General features: G+C 48.5%; 1 protein-coding gene across 1 annotated transcript in view; it reads left to right on the top strand.

Moving 5' to 3' along the window:
- SMARCAD1 (SWI/SNF-related, matrix-associated actin-dependent regulator of chromatin, subfamily a, containing DEAD/H box 1) overlaps window positions 1-18773 on the top strand; it is a 61602-nt gene extending 42829 nt beyond the window's left edge. The window contains exons 14-21 of the mRNA XM_054382784.1: window positions 2492-2587; window positions 4392-4503; window positions 5299-5441; window positions 7657-7845; window positions 10939-11057; window positions 15064-15246; window positions 16482-16591; window positions 18560-18773. Coding sequence (XP_054238759.1) covers window positions 2492-2587; window positions 4392-4503; window positions 5299-5441; window positions 7657-7845; window positions 10939-11057; window positions 15064-15246; window positions 16482-16591; window positions 18560-18621 — 1014 coding nt within the window. The 3' untranslated portion in view covers window positions 18622-18773. The remainder of the gene's footprint in view (window positions 1-2491; window positions 2588-4391; window positions 4504-5298; window positions 5442-7656; window positions 7846-10938; window positions 11058-15063; window positions 15247-16481; window positions 16592-18559) is intronic.
- The last annotated feature ends 1330 nt before the right edge of the window (window positions 18774-20103 follow it).

A 20103-nucleotide genomic window follows, 5' to 3' on the forward strand; every position in this document is an offset into this window, starting at 1 on the left:
CCTATTGTTGTAGATATTATTTTAGGTTAGATAAATGATAGTAGCAGCCAATGGAATTGTTTAGAAGGGGTGGACTGTGATGGTTTGAAACTGTCTTTTTAATTTTTCCTTGCAAAGTTCAGAACAGAGAAAGTGAAAGAATGTAAATAAGTCACTATTGGGTGTAAGAAAGCAAAATAACGATTGTTCTAAACACTTCCATTGGATAGATAGAAATGTTTAAGAACTATTACCCAAAACAAAGTAGGCACTCTGCACATTCTGCGTTCTGCAGTGGGGGCAGTTGCTGGGCTGTCTGGCTGCTGTTTCTTCTTCTCTTCTGGCTGAAGATAACACACTGACCTTGGCAGCTAAGTTAACAACTTTCTGCTTAACTAACTCTGCTTCTCTGTCCAGGGAGGTCTGGGGGGGAAGCTCCTGGGAGAGAGAGGCCCCTTTGGGAGGGTCCCCTTGGGGGGAAGCAAAGGGAGATCGGTTGTGCTTTTCTGTTGATTGTATATATTTGTGAATGTTGTGAATTTTGTATATTTGTATATATTCATTGCGTTTCATTGTAGATTTTAGACTCTGCTTGTAAATACAGCTTTTCATTTGCTTCCAATCTGGGCTAGCCTGGTTATTGTCGGTGGGGGGGGAATTTCAGCTCACACCGACACACTGACCATGAACATCTCCAGGGAGGAGGCATCTACAACTTCTCTGGAGAATCCATTCCAGAGCCTTGCCACCCTCCTAGTGAAAAATTTCATCCTCAGATCCAGTCTAAATGTTTTCTCCTTCAATTTAATCCATTTCCCCTTGTCTTGTCAGTGGAGACTCTTGTAAAAAATCCCTCTGCAGCCTTCCTGTAGGTTCCCTTCAGAGTATTGTAAGGCAGTTAGAAGGTCACCCCAGAGTCTTCTCTTTCCCAAGCTGAACAACCCCAGCTCCTTCAGCCTATCCTCATAGCAGAGGTGTTCCAGCCCCTGGATTATCTTTGTGGCCTCCTCTGGACTTGTTCCAACAGATCTGTGTCCCCCTTACAGTGGGGACAGCAAACTGGATGCAGGATTGGAGGTGGGGTCTCAGCAGAGCAGAGTAAAGGGGGAAAAATCACCTCCCCTGCCCTCCTGGTCATACTCCTGATGCATCCCAGGATATGTTTTGTTTTCTGGGCTGGATGAGGGGCACTGCTAGCACATGGAGAGCTTCTTGTTTACCAACATCCCTGCGTCCTTTTCTTCAGGGCTACTCTCAAACCACTCTGTACCCTGTTTATATTTATGCCTGGGATTGGCCTGACCCAGGTGTAGGACCTTGCACTGTGACTTGTTGGCCCTCATGCAGTTGGCACTGGCCCATCTCTCAATCCTATCACGGTTCCTTTGGGTGGATCCCTGCCCTCAGGTGAGTCCAGCACATCACACAGCTTGGTGGTGTTGGCAAACCTGCTGAGGAAGTGCTTGATGCCACTGTCCATGTTGCTGACAAAGACTTTGAACAATGCTGGACCCAGAACCAGACTCCTGAGGAGCTCCACTTGTCACTGGTCTCCATATGGACATTGAACCTTTAACCACAACTCTTTCAGTGGGACCTTCTAGCCAGCTCCTTGTCCACCTGGTCCATGCATCCACCCTCTGCTTCTTAGAGACAAGGGGTGCTGGGGGATGAGAAGCTCAACAGGAGCCAGCAGGGAGCACTTGCAGCCCAGAGAGCCAAGCAGAGCCTGGGCTGCAGCAAGAGAAGTGTGGCCAGCAGGGCCAGGGAGGGGATTCTCCCCCTCTGCTCCACTCTGCTGAGACCACACCTGGAGCTCTGGGTCCAGTTCTGGAGCCTCTATTACAAGAGGGATCTGGAGGTGCTGGAAGGTGTCCAGAGAAGGGCCATGAGGATGAGCAGAGGGCTGGAGCTGCTCTGCTCTGGAGACAGCCTGAGAGAGTTGGGGTTGTGCAGTCTGGAGAAGAGAAGGCTCTGTGGAGACCTTCTTGTGGCCTTGCAGTATCTGAAGGGGGCTGCAAGAAAGCTGGGGAGGGACTTTTTAGGCTATCAGGTAGTGACAGGACTGGGGGGAATGGAACAAAGCTGGAAGTGAGGAGATTCAGGCTGGACATGAGGAAGAAGTTCTTCCCCATGAGAGTGGTGAGAGCCTGGAATGGGTTGCCCAGGGAGGTGGTTGAGGCCCCATCCCTGGAGGTTTTTGCAGCCAGGCTGGATGAGGCTCTGGCAGCCTGATCTAGTGTGAGGTGTCCCTGCCCATGGCAGGGGGGTTGGAACTGGCTGATCCTTGTGGTCCCTTCCAACCCTGACTGATTCTATGATTCTATATCATGTGGGACAGCATCAAAGCCTTGTACAAAACCATGCAAAGTCAGAGTTGAGAGGGCATATTGATGGTCCTGTTAGGTCTGTCTCTCGTGGCTGGGTTTTTCATCGAGTTGCAATAGCTAAGGTGTTGTTGTTGCAGCTGAAAACTTTGCACTCTGATCAAATCCTTGCAATATTTCCTTAGAAGAGCGCTGAAGAACAGAGCATATATGAAAAGCAGAGGATTGCACATGCAAAGCAGATAATCAAGCCATTCATCTTAAGAAGAGTGAAGGATGAGGTAATGCTTTTCTCTCTAAAATGAATGTTTTCATGTTAACCCAAAGGTTGATCATCTTTTTCAGGCTAACAGAATTCAAGGTCAAATTTTGTCAGTGCCAGTGTAACAAAGAGGAGCAAAAAACTTGAGCTAACTTTCATCTTTCAGGAGTTTTGCAAGTGAAAATGGGACTTGCTGCAGCTTTTGGCTTTGATGTTTGTTACTGTCTGGGTGTTTACAGTTGGGAATTTTACTTAGGAAATCACAGCTTTCAGTTGGAAGAGACCTCCAAGCTCACCCAGTGCAACCTTCCACCCAGCACTGCAGGGTCAGCACTAAACCATGTCCCTAAGCACCAGCTCCACACACTGCTGAAACACCTCCAGGGATGGGGACTCCAGCACTGCCCTGGGCAGACCATTCCAATGGCTGAGATCCCTCTCTGGGAACAAATATTTCCTAGCAGCCAGCCTCAACCTCCCCTGGGGCAGCTTGGAACCATTTCCTCTGCTCCTGTCCCTTGCCCCCAAGGAGCAGAGGCTGTCCCCTCCTCACTCCAACCTCCCTTCAGGGAGCTGGAGAGAGCAAGGAGGTCTCCCTCAGCCTCCTCTTCTCCACACTCAACACCCCCAGCTCCCTCAGCCCCTCCTCACAGCCCAGGGGCTCCAGGCCCTTCTCCAGCCTCATTGCCCTTCTCTGGACACTCTCCAGCCCCTCACTGTCCCTCTGGTAGTGAGGGGCCCAGAACTGAAGCCAGCACTCGAGGTGTGGCCTCAGCAGTGCTGGGCACAGGGGGATGATCACCTCCTGTCCCTGCTGCCCACCCTGGCTCTGATCCCAGCCAGGATGCCATTGGCTTTCTTGGCCACCTGGGCACTGCTGCCTCATATTTAATCCACTGCCAATCAGAACCCCTCAGGTCCCTCTCTGAGTCTCAGCTTTCCAACCACACATCCCCAAGCCTGTAGCTCACCATGGGGTTGTTGTGACCCAGGCTCAGGACCTGGCACTTGGCCTTGTTAAACTTCATACAATTAGCCTTGGCCCTTGGGTCTAACCTGTCCAGGTCCTGCTGCAAAGCCTCCCTACCCTCTAGCAGATGGACAAAGCCACCCAGCTTGGTGCCATCTGCAGATTTACTGAGGATGCACTCAATGCCCTCATCCAGATCATTGATAAAGACATTCAAGAGGACAGGCCCCAGTGCTGAACCCTGGAGGACACCACTGGTGACTGGGCACCAACCAGACCTAACCCCATCCACCAGCACCCTTTGGGCACAGCCATCAGTCAGATTTTTATCCAGCATGGAGGGCACTGAAAGATGATTCTCAGCACCACTAAGGAAGGAGGCTTGAGAAATTCTTCACATTAACTACAAAAATCCTTGTGACTGTATAGAAATGATGTTTTATTTCAGATGAATTCATGAAGGCAGGGTGTATGGATGTGGGAATTTCTCTGTATCTGTGATGAGAAAATTTGCTGCTATCAAAGTGTTTCTTTTTCCTTCTAAAATCCAAAACCTATTTGAATTCTGCTGTTTGGAATTGCATGTATAGAAGAAAATGAAAATGAACAGTGGCCTGAATAGTGTCTGTGTACTTGCATGCTTGAGGAGTCAGGGGTTTGAAGAAGTTTTCTGTGATTAGCAGGGCAGGAGGTTGCAGGTATTGGATGAATGATTGTTTGGGGTCTTTAGCCTCTGTCTGTAGGGGAGGGCAGGGAGTGGTGTATGATCCAAATCAAGTTGTGGTTGTAAGAGAGTGCAGAATTACCATTGGCTACAGTACAATTTTTACCTGGTATGGTTTTATTTTGTCAGGTCCTTAAACAGCTACCTGCCAAAAAAGATCTCATTGAGGTCTGTGACATGTCAGAGAAACAGGAGCACCTCTACTGTGACCTCTTAAACAAGCTCAAGAAGACTATTGATGGTAATGGTACGTGAGGAGCTCATCCCCTTTGGCTGGACTCTTTTCATGCCCAGAAAAATATGACTGCAGAGCCCTTACTTTGTGTCTAATAGTCACAAACTTGCTATATCCTTTCTAGGAATTTTCTCAAGTTCAATAGGTGGATGTCAAATGCTCTTCTCACAAAGTTACCCAGAGAACTAAACAGCATCTCACAGAATCACAGAACATTACAGGTTGGAAGGGACCACCAGAAATCATCCAGTCCAACTCCCCTGCCAAAGCAGCATCACCCAGTGCAGTCCACACAGGAATGCATCCAGGGTGGGTTGGAAAGTCTCCAGAGAAGGAGACTCCACAACCCCCCTGGGCAGCCTGCTCCAGGGCTCTGTCATCCTCACTGTAAAGAAGTTTCTCCTCATGTTGAGCTGAAACCTTCTATGGTCAAGTTTGAACCTGTTGTTCCTTGGCTTATTGCTGTGCACCACCCAAAAGAGCCTGGCCCCCTCCCCTTGACCCCCACCCCTCAGCTATTGAGAGACATTGATCAGATCCCTCTCAGCCTTCTCTTCTCCACACTAAACAGCCCCAGGGCTCTCAGTCTCTCTTCCCAGGGGAGATGCTCAAGTCCCCTAAGCATCCTCCTGCCTCTCCCTTGGACTCTCTGCAGCAGGTCTCTGTCTCTCTTGACCTGGGGAGCCCCAAACTGGACACAGGATTGCAGCTGTGGTCTCAGCAGGGCAGAGCAGAGGGGGAGCAGAACCTCCCTAGCCCTGCTGGCCACACTTCACACTTCTCCATAGTGCTTCTGAACAGATCTTGTTGCTTTGTTTGCAGAGAAAAATTCTGACATGGGCAATGTAATGATGCAGCTGAGGAAAATGGCCAATCACCCTCTCTTGCATCGCCAGTATTACACAGATGAGAAGCTTAGGACAATGTCCAAGCTGATGCTCAAGGTAAGGGTGATGAGATCCAGCAGCAGTCCTTAATTTCTCTGAGTTACTAATGCAGCTGAAGAAGATGGGGGGTTTTGTCTTCTTGGTTTGTTGATCAGAGGTCTGCTTTGTAAAACTTAATTCCCTGTTGCTGCTTTTTATTTCTCTGCATCTGTCCAGTGCTTTAATCAAGCTCTGTATATATTTAACACTGATTTTTGTGTCAGATACTGGAAGGGAGAGAAGAGTTGTGGGACTGCAGGCATCCCCTTTTCGTTAGCTCCCCCTTAACCTCTCTTCACTCCACTCCAACATTTAAAGTGTTTGTGAAAAGAATCTTGGCTTGGCACTTGAGTGTTTTGTGAGTAGCAAGAAATCTGGGCTGTACTGAACTAAAGAGGGAAGAACTTAAAACAGGGGAAGGCCTAAGGATTGAACTGGTGAGGGGTTTTATTTTTTAGCTCTTTTTTCAATTTGACTGGGGCTAATGCCTGTGGAGTTAGGGGAAAATTGCTGCTCCTTTCTGAAGCACATTAAAAAACCAACCAAAACAAAACAGTATGTAGCAGGTGCCCTAAGAAAGTTGCAGCTGGCTTTGAATCTCTTCAGCTTTGCTTTGAAACAAAGCCACTTGAGGCTGGGTGGAAGGGAAGAAGTGACCCATTGGTTCATGAAGGATTTTGATCTCTTTTTTTCCCCTGCTCCTACCATCATGCTCTCCAGATGGGGCTTTTCTTTTCCTCTTTCTTCCAGGCATGATAGCTGTGGGGGGTTGAAATTACCCCAGAATAAAATTGCCAGACCAGCTCAGTTGGAAAGCGAATGAAGCTCTATTTACAAGAAAAACTGCAATCTAGAAATAGTAAATGCAATGAATATGTACAAAATAGACAATATTTACATGGATTTACAATTTATGAACACCCCAAGAACCCCTCTAGACAAAACCAGGGGGTTACCAACAGCTTCCTCCTCTTCCCCCCTTCCCTCCCTCCTGCACATGGGAAAAGAGAAAGAGAATCACAGAATTGTCAGGGTTGGAAGGGACCTCAAGGCTCAGCCACTTCCAACCCCCCTGCCATGGGCAGGGACACCTCACACTACAGCAGGTTGCTCACAGCCACATCCAGCCTGGCTGCAAAACCTCCAGGGATGAGGCTTCCACCACCTCCCTGGGCAACCTGTGCCAGTGTCTCACCACCCTCATAATGAAGAACTTCTTCCTAACATCCAATCTGAATCTCCCCATTTCTAGTTTTGCTCCATCCCCCCAGTCCTATCACTCCCTGACACCCTCAAAAGTCCCTCCCCAGCTTTCTTGGAGCCCCCTTCAGATCCTGGAAGGCCACAAGAAGGTCTCCTTAGAGCCTTCTCTTCTCCACACTGAACAACCCCAACTCTTTCAGTCTATCCTCATAGCAGAGCAGCTCCAGCCCTCTGCTCATCCTCATGGCCCTTCTCTGGACACCTTCCAGTACCTCCAGATCCTTCTTGTAGTAGGGGCTCCAGAACTGGACCCAGAGCTCCAGGTGGGGTCTCAGCAGAGCAGGTGGTAGCTTGTTAGTACTTAGCCATAACAAGAACACAGCCCAGGTCAGCAACAGCCAAGCAAAAGCTACCATCTAGTATCTGCTAGAGCAAAGAGCCCAGAAGGAGCAAGAGTTAGTTTACACAACTAACTTTATGTCAGTTATCAGACCAAAGGGATTATTTAGACCTTATCATTATTTTCCCTTTTACATCCAATGGTGATTTGTTTACATTTTACCACTTTTCTACTCAAATCTGTGTAAAATTTTCCTAGGCATCAGCCTAAAACTACCACAACATCCCTCTATCCACCCTACATCTTCCCATGCCTTCTACCATCTATCCAAGGATTGGATCTTCCTTGTAGGGGGATATGTCTTCAGGGGAAGAGGTCAGATCCAGGGGTAAAAGGTCGTAGGGCTTGATGGGAGCTGGGTAATTTCTCTGGAGGTTGAATTTCTGGTAGTAGAAGCTTGTACTTTGCCATGTAACTTGTAAAATTGCAAAGTAATGATCCCAGACCACAAACACAGGGTTGCAGAGTTCATCTTTTGTAGCTTGCATGAGCCCCACTCTAGGACTTGTCTGAGTGTTGCTGCTTTATTCTCCCAGCAAGGTTGGGTGTTCACTGCATGCAGCTTCTGTTTCCTCTGGTCTGCCTGGCAGGCTCATGTGTTCCATTACTGCGTTCTGTTTCCTCTCCCAGGAGCCCACACACACTGATGCTAACCCTGACCTTATCTTTGAGGACATGTCAGTCATGACAGATTTTGAGCTGCACTTACTCTGTAAGCAGTATTCTCACATCGCTGACTTCAAGTTAGAAGTGGACCAGATCTTGGATTCTGGGAAGTTCAGAGCACTGGAACGCATCCTCTCTGACCTCAAAGACAAGGTTGGTACTGGGGATCACAGAATCACAGAAACATTCAGGTTGGAACAGACCCTCAGCATCACCAAGTCCAACCCAGAACCCTACTCTACAAGGCTCACCCCTAAACCATAGCCCCAAGCACCACATCCAAACCACCTTCAAACACAGCCAGGCTTGGGGACTCCACCACCTCCCTGGGCAGCACTTCCAATGCCTGAATACTCTTGATGGGGAAAAATTCTTCCTAATGTCCACTCTAAACCTATCCTGGCACAGCTTAAGGCCCTAATGTTCTGTGATTCTTCAGCAGCAGATGTTAAAGAGTTGCTGGCTGCTTGTATTTGGTTGGTTTTCTTTTCCTTCCCTGTACATCTTTCCCAACTAGACAGAGGATCACAGAATGGTTTAGGCTAAAGGGGACTCTGGAGGTTACAGAGAATCACAGAATGTTACAGGTTGGAAGGGACATCCAGAACCATCCAGTCCAAACCCCCTGCCAGAGCAGCATCACCCAGGGGAGTCCACACAGGAATGCATCCAGGTGGGGTTGGAAAGTCTCCAGAGAAGGAGACTCCACAACCCCCCTGGGCAGCCTGCTCCAGGGCTCTGTCACCCTCACTGTGAAGAAGTTTCTCCTCATGTTGAGCTGAAACCTTCTCTGGTCAAGTTTGTCTCCATTGTTCCTTGGCTTATTGCTGTGCACCACCCAAAAGAGCCTGGCCCCCTCCCCTTGACCCCCACCCCTCAGCTATTGAGAGACATTGATCAGATCCCCTCTCAGCCTTCTCTTCTCCACACTAAACAGCCCCAGGGCTCTCAGTCTCTCTTCCCAGGGGAGATGCTCAACTCCCCTAAGCATCCTCCCTTCTGTCCAACTCCTGAAAGTTTTAGAGCTGAGAGAATAAACTGATCAAATAGCACATTCCAATGCCTGACCACTCTTGATGGGAAAAAATTCTTCCTACTGTCCAGTCTAAACCTGTCCTGGTGCAGCTTAAGGCCCTTCCCTCTTGTTCTATCACTAATTACCTGTGAGAAGAGACCAGCACCAACCTCTCCACAAGCTCCTTTCAGGGAGTTGTAGAGAGCAATGAGGTCTCCCTCAGCCTCCTCTTTTCCAAACTAACCATCCCCAGCTCCTTCAGTCTCTCTTCATCAGATTCATTCTCCAGGCCCTTCACAGCTTCCTTGCCCTCCTCTGCCCTGGCTCCAGCACCTCCACATCTCTCTTGGATTCGGGTGCCCAAAACTGGACACAACACTCCAGGTGTGGCCTCCCCAGAGCTGAGTCCCAGGGGACAATCCCCTCCCTGCTCCTGCTGGACACAGCATTGCTGATCCCAGCCAGGATGCCTTTGGCTTTCTTGGCCACCTGGGCACACTGCTGGCTCCTCTTCAGCTGCTTGGCCATCAGCACCCCCAGGTCCCTTTCTGCCAGCAGCTTTTCAGGATGGCTGGAATTTCCCTTGCTGTCCATCTAAAGGATGCTCTACATAACTGGGTTAAATTGATATCTGCTAGCTGTAGGTGCAGCACAGTTGCTTTGCTGTGGAGTTTTTCAATGCAGTTCAGTGCATGTGCAGTAGTAGTGAGCAACCCTTGCAGCTGCTCAGTGTTCAGTCCTGCCTGTGGAGGTGGCTTCAGGGGCAGCTGAAATAAACTTTCCTATTTTTCCATGTTTCAAAATAGTCATCCTGAACTAACACTGCTTTCTCAGTCTGTAGAGGACTAGCAGCATTTTCACAGCTCATGAACTTTCACCTTCTTTTGGCAACTGAATAAGAACTGTATTGCTTTAGAATAACCATGTATGTGATGAGCCAGTTTTAAGGTAAGAAGAAGTCAACAGCCTTAAGTCATAGATTCAAACTGGCTTATTGTACAAGTAAGCAGGTACTGTAATCATAGAATTATCAGGGTTGGAAGGGACCTCAAGGCTCAGTCAGTTCCAACCCCCCTGCCATGGGCAGGGACACCTCACACTCCAGCAGGTTGCTCACAGCCACATCCAGCCTGGCTGCAAAAACCTCCAGGGAGGAGGCTTCCACCACCTCCCTGGGCAACCTGTGCCAGTGTCTCACCACCCTCCTGGGGAAGAACTTCTTCCTAACATCCAATCTGAATCTCCCCATTTCTAGTTTTGCTCCATTCCCCCCAGTCCTATCACTCCCTGACACCCTCAAAAGTCCCTCCCCAGCTTTCTTGTAGCCCCCTTCAGATCCTGGAAGGCCACAAGAAGGTCTCCTCAGAGCCTTCTCTTCTCCAGACTGAACAGCCCCAACTCTCTCAGTCTGTCTCCAGAGCAGAGCAGCTCCAGCCCTCTGCTCATCCTCATGGCCCTTCTCTGGACACCTTCCAGCACCTCCAGATCCTTCTTGGAACAGAGGCTCCAGAACTGGACACAGAGCTCCAGGTGTGGTCTCAGCAGAGTGGAACAGAGGGGGAGAATCCCCTCCCTGGCCCTGCTGGCCACACTTCTCTTGCTGCAGCCCAGCCTCTGCTTGGCTCTCTGGGCTGCAAGTGCTCACTGCTGGCTTCTGTTGAGCTTCTCATCCCCCAGCACCCCCAAGGCCTTTTCTTCAGGGCTGCTCTCCAGCCAGTCCCTGCCCAGCCTGGATTTGTGCTTGGGATTGCCCTGACCCAGCTGCAGGACCTTGCACTTGGTCTTGTTGAACCTCATGAGATCTTGGGAATGTCTTGAGTTTGCACAAGTGTGCTGTACATCCCTTTGATCATTTCACACAAAGGGGAGCTATTGCTCTGTCTTAGGTGGAATATAGCTTAAATTTCAGCTTTTAATGAAAAGATATTCTTACTACTTATAGATGATGTAGATCTGCAGTTTGCTGTGTGACTTGTAGATTGCTTGAGCCACCTCAGTGCAAAGCAGCTAAAAATTCACTCTACTGGGTTAATAATGCTTCAGAAATACTGCATACAGTAGCTGCATTAAAAGTTGATCCTGACTTGGGGAAATTCAGGTGAGAAAAACAGAGCTTCTGGTTGAGAACACAGAGATTTGCTCAAAGTGAGTTCACACATTCACACTGACAAAGTGTTTGTGCAGCTTGTTTTATGGAATTGTTCAAACCTATTTTGCTTTGTCATTTCCAGGGGGACAGAGTGGTCTTGTTTAGTCAGTTTACTATGATGCTGGATGTCTTGGAAGTATTCCTAAAACACTGGCAGCACAGATACCTTAGGCTGGATGGAAAAACACAGATTTCTGATAGGTATGTGACTTCAGCTGAAGAGGGGAGAGGGGAAAAATGGATGTGTGTGTGGAGCTGTGGAGGTGAGTTGAGGAATGGATGTGTGTGTGGAGCTGTGGAGGTGAGTTGAGGAATGGATGTGTGTGTGGAGCTGTGGAGGTGAATTGAGGAATGGATGTGTGTGTGGAGCTGTGGAGGTGAATTGAGGAATGGATGTGTGTGTGGAGCTGTGGAGGTGAGTTTGAGGAATGGATGTGTGTGTGGAGCTGTGGAGGTGAGTTGAGGAATGGATGTGTGTGTGGAGCTGTGGAGGTGAATTGAGGAATGGATGTGTGTGTGGAGCTGTGGAGGTGAATTGAGGAATGGATGTGTGTGTGGAGCTGTGGAGGTGAATTGAGGAATGGATGTGTGTGTGGAGCTGTGGAGGTGAATTGAGGAATGGATGTGTGTGTGGAGCTGTGGAGGTGAATTGAGGAATGGATGTGTGTGTGGAGCTGTGGAGGTGAATTGAGGAATGGATGTGTGTGTGGAGCTGTGGAGGTGAATTGAGGAATGGATGTGTGTGTGGAGCTGTGGAGGTGAATTGAGGAATGGATGTGTGTGTGGAGCTGTGGAGGTGAATTGAGGAATGGATGTGTGTGTGGAGCTGTGGAGGTGAATTGAGGAATGGATGTGTGTGTGGAGCTGTGGAGGTGAATTGAGGAATGGATGTGTGTGTGGAGCTGTGGAGGTGAATTGAGGAATGGATGTGTGTGTGGAGCTGTGGAGGTGAATTGAGGAATGGATGTGTGTGTGGAGCTGTGGAGGTGAGTTGAGGAATGGATGTGTGTGTGGAGCTGTGGAGGTGAATTGAGGAATGGATGTGTGTGTGGAGCTGTGGAGGTGAGTTGAGGAATGGATGTGTGTGTGGAGCTGTGGAGGTGAATTGAGGAATGGATGTGTGTGTGGAGCTGTGGAGGTGAATTGAGGAATGGATGTGTGTGTGGAGCTGTGGAGGTGAATTGAGGAATGGATGTGTGTGTGGAGCTGTGGAGGTGAATTGAGGAATGGATGTGTGTGTGGAGCTGTGGAGGTGAATTGAGGAATGGATGTGTGTGTGGAGCTGTGGAGGTGAATTGAGGAATGGATGTGTGTGTGGAGCTGTGGAGGTGAATTGAGGAATGGATGTGTGTGTGGAGCTGTGGAGGTGAATTGAGGAATGGATGTGTGTGTGGAGCTGTGGAGGTGAATTGAGGAATGGATGTGTGTGTGGAGCTGTGGAGGTGAGTTGAGGAATGGATGTGTGTGTGGAGCTGTGGAGGTGAGTTGAGGAATGGATGTGTGTGTGGAGCTGTGGAGGTGAGTTGAGGAATGGATGTGTGTGTGGAGCTGTGGAGGTGAATTGAGGAATGGATGTGTGTGTGGAGCTGTGGAGGTGAGTTGAGGAATGGATGTGTGTGTGGAGCTGTGGAGGTGAATTGAGGAATGGATGTGTGTGTGGAGCTGTGGAGGTGAATTGAGGAATGGATGTGTGTGTGGAGCTGTGGAGGTGAATTGAGGAATGGATGTGTGTGTGGAGCTGTGGAGGTGAGTTGAGGAATGGATGTGTGTGTGGAGCTGTGGAGGTGAATTGAGGAATGGATGTGTGTGTGGAGCTGTGGAGGTGAGTTGAGGAATGGATGTGTGTGTGGAGCTGTGGAGGTGAGTTGAGGAATGGATGTGTGTGTGGAGCTGTGGAGGTGAGTTGAGGAATGGATGTGTGTGTGGAGCTGTGGAAGTGAATTGAGGAATGGATGTGTGTGTGGAGCTGTGGAGGTGAATTGAGGAATGGATGTGTGTGTGGAGCTATGGAGGTGAATTGAGGAATGGATGTGTGTGTGGAGCTGTGGAAGTGAATTGAGGAATGGATGTGTGTGTGGAGCTGTGGAGGTGAATTGAGGAATGGATGTGTGTGTGGAGCTGTGGAGGTGAGTTGAGGAATGGATGTGTGTGTGGAGCTGTGGAGGTGAATTGAGGAATGGATGTGTGTGTGGAGCTGTGGAAGTGAATTGAGGAATGGATGTGTGTGTGGAGCTGTGGAAGTGAATTGAGGAATGGATGTGTGTGTGGAGCTGTGGAGGTGAATTGAGGAATGGATGTGTGTGTGGAGCTGTGGAGGTGAATTGAGGAATGGATGTGTGTGTGGAGCTGTGGAGGTGAATTGAGGAATGGATGTGTGTGTGGAGCTGTGGAGGTGAATTGAGGAATGGATGTGTGTGTGGAGCTGTGGAGGTGAATTGAGGAATGGATGTGTGTGTGGAGCTGTGGAGGTGAATTGAGGAATGGATGTGTGTGTGGAGCTGTGGAGGTGAATTGAACCTCTTGCCTTTGTTTTCTACTGTATGGAATCACAGAATATTAGGGGGTGGAAGGGATCTCAAGAGCTCATCCAGTCCACCCTCCCTGCCAGAGCAGGAGCACCTAGAGCAGATCACACAGGAACACAGCCAGGCAGGTTTTAAATATCTTCAGAGAAAGAGACTCCACAATCCCCCTGGGCAGCCTGTTCCAATGTTCTGTCACCCTCACAGGGAAGAAATTTGTCTCCTGTTTCCATGGAACTTCCTATGCCTCAACTTCCCCCACTGCCCCTTGTGCTGTCATTGGGCATCACCCAGCAGAGCCTGGCTCCAGCTTTCATTTTTCTAGGACACAAACAGTTTTCCAGTGCCCTTCCCAACTGAAAGTATTGCAGTGCTTTTCTTGTGTTTGTGCTGTGTTGATTTTCTGCTGTTTCTTATTTCAGCATTTTCTAAATTTGGGCGTTTTAGATGCTCTTTGTTTCAAAAAACTGCCACTTTTACTGTAACTATTACTTCCTACCTCACAGCTAAAATCTGTTACTTCTCTTGCTTGAGCAGCTCATATTGAGAACAAGTCAGGCAACTGAATTTCCTCCCTTTGCTTTATGTACCTCAGTCTTTCCTTGTCCTCTGTCTTGCTTTTTTTAATTCTATGATCATCAAGGCTTCACAGACTGTTAGGGGTTGGAAGGGACCTCTGGAGATCATTGAGTCCACCCCCCCTGCCAGAGCAGGACCAGAGAATCCAGCACAGGTCACACAGGAACACATCCAGATGGGGCTTGGAAAGTCTCCAGAGAAGGAGACTCCACAACCTCTCTGGGCAGCCTGTTCCAGTGCTCTGGGACCCTCACAGTGAAGAAGTTCCTCCTCATGGTGAGGTGGAACCTCCAGTGCTGGAGTTTCTATGTATTGCCCCTTGTCCTACCACAGGGTGCAGCTGAGCAGAGCCTGTCCCCTCCCTCCTGACCCCCAGCCCTCAGATATTGATAGACATTGATTAGATCCTCTCTCAGTCTTCTCTTCTCCACACTAACCAGCCCCAGGGTTCTCAGCCTTTCCTCTCCAGGCACTGCTCCAGTCCCTTCAGCATCCTGGTAGCTCTCCCTTGGACTCTCTCCAGCAGATCCCTGTCCCTCTTGAACTGGGCAGCCCAGAACTGGATGCAATAGTCCGCTTTTGGCCTCACCAGGGCAGAGGGGGAGGAGAACCTCCCTGGATCTGCTGGACACACTCCTCTGAATGCACCCCAGGACCCCATTGGCCTTCTTGGCCACCAGGGCACATTGCTGTCCCATGCAGAATTTGTTGTCCCCCAGCACTCCCAGGTCCTTCTCCCCAGGGCTGCTCTCCAGCAGATCCCCTCCCAGCCTGTCCTGCTGCAGTTTATTCTTCCTTCCCAGGTGCAGGACTCTGCACTCATCCTTGTTGAACCTCATTAGATTCCTCTCTGCCCAGCTCTCAGTCTGTCCAGGTCTTGAAGAATCTTTCCAAGGCTTTTTTCATTCTTTGCTACCAACCTGTCACTCAGAGTGTGCTTCTCTGGTTACTGCTGAGGGCTGATAACCTTTTGTCTCTCATGTCTGTCTTTTGGAGCTGCTTTTACAACGCCCTTGTCCTCCCTTTCAAAAGACGATCATCCTACCTCTGGAGCCAGCCTGATGGTTTCTCCAAGGCCTGATTTCATGTTTCCTTTTGTTCTGCAGGATACATCTAATAGATGAGTTCAACACAGATATGGATATATTTGTTTTCCTCCTTTCAACCAAAGCTGGTGGCTTGGGAATTAATCTGACTTCAGCCAATGTTGTCATTCTTCATGACATCGATTGCAACCCCTACAATGACAAGCAAGCAGAAGACCGATGCCACAGAGTAGGTCAGAAAAGGTAAGGTGGTTTGAATTGTGATGTTTGGGTTTTCATGGTGGCAAGCTCTCAAAGAAGGCTGGCAGGGTGGTGGTGTGTGAGTGAAAATTGCATTTGAAGCAGAGGCTTGAGCAGACCAGCTCTGGGTTGTGTTGGCAGCAAGGTTAAACTGTTAAATGCCTTAGCACATGTTGCTGCTAGAACAAACCTTGTTTTACATCCTCCTCCTCCTTCCACTTCTCTGTAACTCTCAAATTCTCTGTAATTCTCTGGGGCTAGAAACTCCTTCAGGGCAGATCTGAAGTCTTTGGGACTGTTTGTCCTCTTCAGGTGTGGTGGGTTGAAATTATCCCTCAACAAATGTGGAGAAACTACCCCCACCACCCCAAAATAAAATTGCCAGACCATTGCCTTGGAAGCAAGTGAAGCTCTATTTACAAGCAAAGCTACAATCTAGAAATAGGAAATGCCATGGGTATGAAGAAAACATAAAACATTTACATATATTTACCATTTATGAACAACACAAGGACCCCCCCCGGACAAAACTAGGGGGTTACCAACAGCTTCCCCTTCTCTACCCCCTTCACAAGGGAAAAGAGAAGAGCAGAGAATAGCTTCTTAGTACTTAGCCACAGCAAAGACCACAACTAAGGTCAAAAGCCAAGCAAAAGCCACCAGCTGGTATCAGCTAGAGCCAAGGGCTGAGAAAGAGAGAGAAAATAGTTGATACAACCAACTCTCTGTTAATTACCAGACCCATGGCATTGTTTAGACCTTCTCATTATTCTCCCTTTACATCCCATGGTAATTTATTTGCATTCTACCACTTTCTACTCAATCTGTGGAAAGTCTTCCTGGGCATCAGCTTAAAACTGCCACAATCAGGAGACTGTAAAGTGTCAGTCTGTCATGAGGAGTGAGACCATGGGCTGTTCTAGAGGCCTGTCAGAAGAAGCTGATGTGAGCAGTAGAATCTGATTCATAACTGGTCTTTCACCTGTAGCATGGGGTGAGGGGCAAGTGGAGTTGTTTCTATTAACAGAGGCTTTTGCAGCTGTCCAGACTTTGCAGTGGCTTGGGAGTGCAGTTTAGAAGCTCTTTGTATTGCCTTTTTTTTGCTGTTGTTGTTCATTTCCTCCCCCTTCTGTTAACCCCCCCCACCAGCTGAGCAGCTTCCTTTTTTGCACTAATCCAAAGAAAATATTACAAAAAATAAAATAAAATATTGATTTCTCCTCTTTTGTGGTCTTCAGAGAAGTGAAAGTCATAAAGCTAATCAGTAAGGGCACTATTGAAGAATCCATGCTCAAAATCAGCCAGCAGAAACTGAAGTTAGAACAAGACATGACTGCTGCAGATTCAGGTAAGTCTCTTGCACAGAGCTGTGTCCACTTGTGGGAGTTAAAATTGCTGCAATATATGATTGTGGGGGGGAAAAGAAAAAGTTCTTGATGCAGGCAAGCATTTTTTTTAGGTGTTTTTGGTGATTATTGTGCAGTTTGACAGTAATCAGCCTGTGAGCCTGACTCAAACGTTTTAGAGTCATAGAATGGTTTGGGTTGGAAGGGACCTCCAAAGGTCATCCAGTCCAACCCCCCTGCAGTCAGCAGAGACATCCCCCACCAGAGCAGGTTGCCCAGAGCCCTCTCAAGCCTGATCTTTACTCTGTCTAAGAATGGAGCTTCAACCCTGAGCAACCTGTTCCAGTGTTCCACTACCCTCATGGTAAAGAACTTCCTCCTAACATCTAACCTAAATCTCTTCTCCTTTCAAACCACTGCCCTTCATCCTATGACTGCAGCCCTTTGCAAACAGTCTCTCTGCAGCCTTCCTGGAGCCCCCTTCAGGTCCTGGCAGGCTGCTCTTAGGTCTCCCTGGAGCCTTCTCTTCTGCAGGCTGAACACCCCCAGCTCCCTCAGCCTGTCCTCAGAGCAGAGCTGCTCCAACCCCTTAAAAGGAAGATTCTCTTTAAGGGGGAGTGTTGGTCAAACACAAATATTCAAGCTGTAATTATTACCAAAATGTTTCAGTTAGTCCAGGTGAAGAGCCAGAGATTGGACACCACTATTTCAGGCACTTGGACTTGATGATCTTAATTCCTCTTGTGGCCTTCCAGTGTCTTAAAGAAAGCTGGCGAGGGACTTTTTAGGATATCAGGTAGTGACAGGACTAGGGGGAATGGAGCAAAGCTGGAAGTGGGGAGATTCAGACTGGAGATGAGGAAGAAGTTCTTCCCCATGAGGGTGGTGAGACACTGGCACAGGTTGCCCAGGGAGGTGGTGGAAGCCTCATCCCTGGAGGTTTTTGCAGCCAGGCTGGATGTGGCTGTGAGCAACCTGCTGTAGTGTGAGGTGTCCCTGCCCATGGCAGGGGGGATGGAAGTGGCTGATCCTTGAGGTCCCTTCCAACCCTGACAATTCTCTGCTTCTATGATACCTGTTCCAAAGTGCACTTCCTCAGCGTGTCTCTTTCTTCATGCAATCCATCATAAAGCACACACCTACAGAATCCACAACTAGCAGCTGCTTGCTTCTTGTGTTAAGTACTCCTGCCACCTGAGTACCCTCTGTGCCAGAGGACAGGCTGCTTGGCTCCAGCCTGGCAACTCTCAAGCCATGAGGTAGAGGTTTTCAGTCTTTTTTTCTCAATTTAAGGCACCAATTTACATTTACTAACATAAGAGCACTGAAGTCAGTTTATAACAGACAACCTACACAAAACCAGAACTCAGAGTAAATATTCATCTACTATGATATTGATTTAGCTTAGTTTTGAAAGAGGAACTTGTCCATGTACATGAAAGGCTCTCTCTTATCACGTATACAAAGTACCCTAATAAACTGCCTTCCACCAAGGGAAAGTGTAAGCAAAACTACTGATAGGAAGGACATGGAGCTGATGGAGCAGGTCCAGAGGAGGGACACGAAAATGATCAGCGGCTTGGAGCAGCTCTGCTCTGAGGACAGGCTGAGGGAGCTGGGGGTGATCAGCCTGGAGAAGAGGAGGCTGCAGGAAGACCTAAGAGCAGCCTGCCAGGACCTGAGGGGGCTACAGGAAGGCTGGAGAGAGAGCAACCTGCTGTAGTGTGAGGTGTCCCTGCCCATGGCAGGGGGGTTGGACCTGGCTGATCCTTGAGGTCCCTTTCAACCCTGACTGATTTCTATGATTCTGTGATCTTTTCCAACCAAAGCAATGTCAGGCTCCTACAAATAGAGGCATGAGGTAGAGTTTGGGGAGGGGGTGTGTGTGGTAATCTAGGCTTGTTTTATTTGGTTTGCCTGTTGATGTGAAATACATTTGAGCTGTGCTAACATTTGCTTTCATTCCTCAGGAGAAGGAGGAAATATTCCAGCAGATATAGCCACGCTATTAAAAGCATCCTTAGGCCTCTAAAATGTAAATAAGTAGGCTGTGGAACTGGAGGAAGAGCTGTGATGTTGGACCCCAAGGACTCTGACACCCTGGGGGTTTCATGAACAGTTTTTTTAAAAACCTTTTTCTAATTCCTTTCTTTTATTCCTCATGGAATTGGAAAAAAATATTTCTAAGGCCAGGTAGCATTCTTTTGATGCTTCAATAAAACAAAAACCCCAACAGCCCAAAGGTGTCCACAATGGGGAGGAAAGGGGGGTGGGGGGAGGAAATGCTGAATTTTTAGCCTTTACTTTTACAGTTTGACTTCTCAAAACAGGGACCCGAGTAGTAAAATTGTTTTAATAAACCTGCTACTGCTTAAGATTTGTTAGTATTTTTGTAATTATTTCTACCTCCAAATATATATATATATATATATTAAAAAAAATGGCAAAAACCTGTCTGTTTCACTGGATTAGAACCAGGAGAGTTTTGTTTTGTTTTGTTTTCTGTGTGCCTTATTTGACAATGCTCAAGTCTGTTTCTGCTTGGTTTGGTTCATTTGATGTACTGTACTGGTTTTGTATCAATTTAGTCAAATAAAATTCCATAAATTACCTCTTTTTTTTTTTTTAATTGATTTTATTCAGTGTGTGGTTATTGGGGGGAGCAGGCATGTTCTAAATCAAATGGGCAGCTTTCAAACTAGCTGAAATGATCCATTTGCTGGTGCCCAGTCACCAGTGGTGTCCCCCAGGGTTCAGCACTGGGGCCTGTCCTCTTGAATGTCTTTATCAATGATCTGGATGAGGGCATTGAGTGCATCCTCAGTAAATCTGCAGATGGCACCAAGCTGGGTGGCTTTGTCCATCTGCTAGAGGGTAGGGAGGCTTTGCAGCAGGACCTGGACAGGTTAGACCCAAGGGCCAAGGCTAATTGTATGAAGTTTAACAAGGCCAAGTGCCAGGTCCTGAGCCTGGGTCACAACAACCCCACGGTGAGCTACAGGCTTGGGGATGTGTGGTTGGAAAGCTGAGACTCAGAGAGGGACCTGAGGGGTTCTGGTTGGCAGTGGATTAAGTATGAGGCAGCAGTGCCCAGGTGGCCAAGAAAGCCAATGGCATCCTGGCTGGGATCAGAGCCAGGGTGGGCAGCAGGGACAGGAGGTGATCATCCCCCTGTGCCCAGCACTGCTGAGGCCACACCTCGAGTGCTGGCTTCAGTTCTGGGCCCCTCACTACCAGAGGGACAGTGAGGGGCTGGAGAGTGTCCAGAGAAGGGCAATGAGGCTGGAGAAGGGCCTGGAGCCCCTGGGCTGTGAGGAGGGGCTGAGGGAGCTGGGAGTGTTGAGTGTGGAGAAGAGGAGGCTGAGGGAGACCTCCTTGCTCTCTGCAGCTCCCTGAAGGGAGGTTGGAGTGAGGAGGGGACAGCCTCTGCTCCTTGGGGGCAAGGGACAGGAGCAGAGGAAATGGTTCCAAGCTGCAGCAGGGGAGGTTGAGGCTGGCTGCTAGGAAATATTTG

The sequence above is a fragment of the Indicator indicator genome, chromosome 8 (assembly GCF_027791375.1).
Source record: "Indicator indicator isolate 239-I01 chromosome 8, UM_Iind_1.1, whole genome shotgun sequence".
In the NCBI taxonomy this organism is placed as follows: Eukaryota; Metazoa; Chordata; class Aves; order Piciformes; family Indicatoridae; genus Indicator; species Indicator indicator.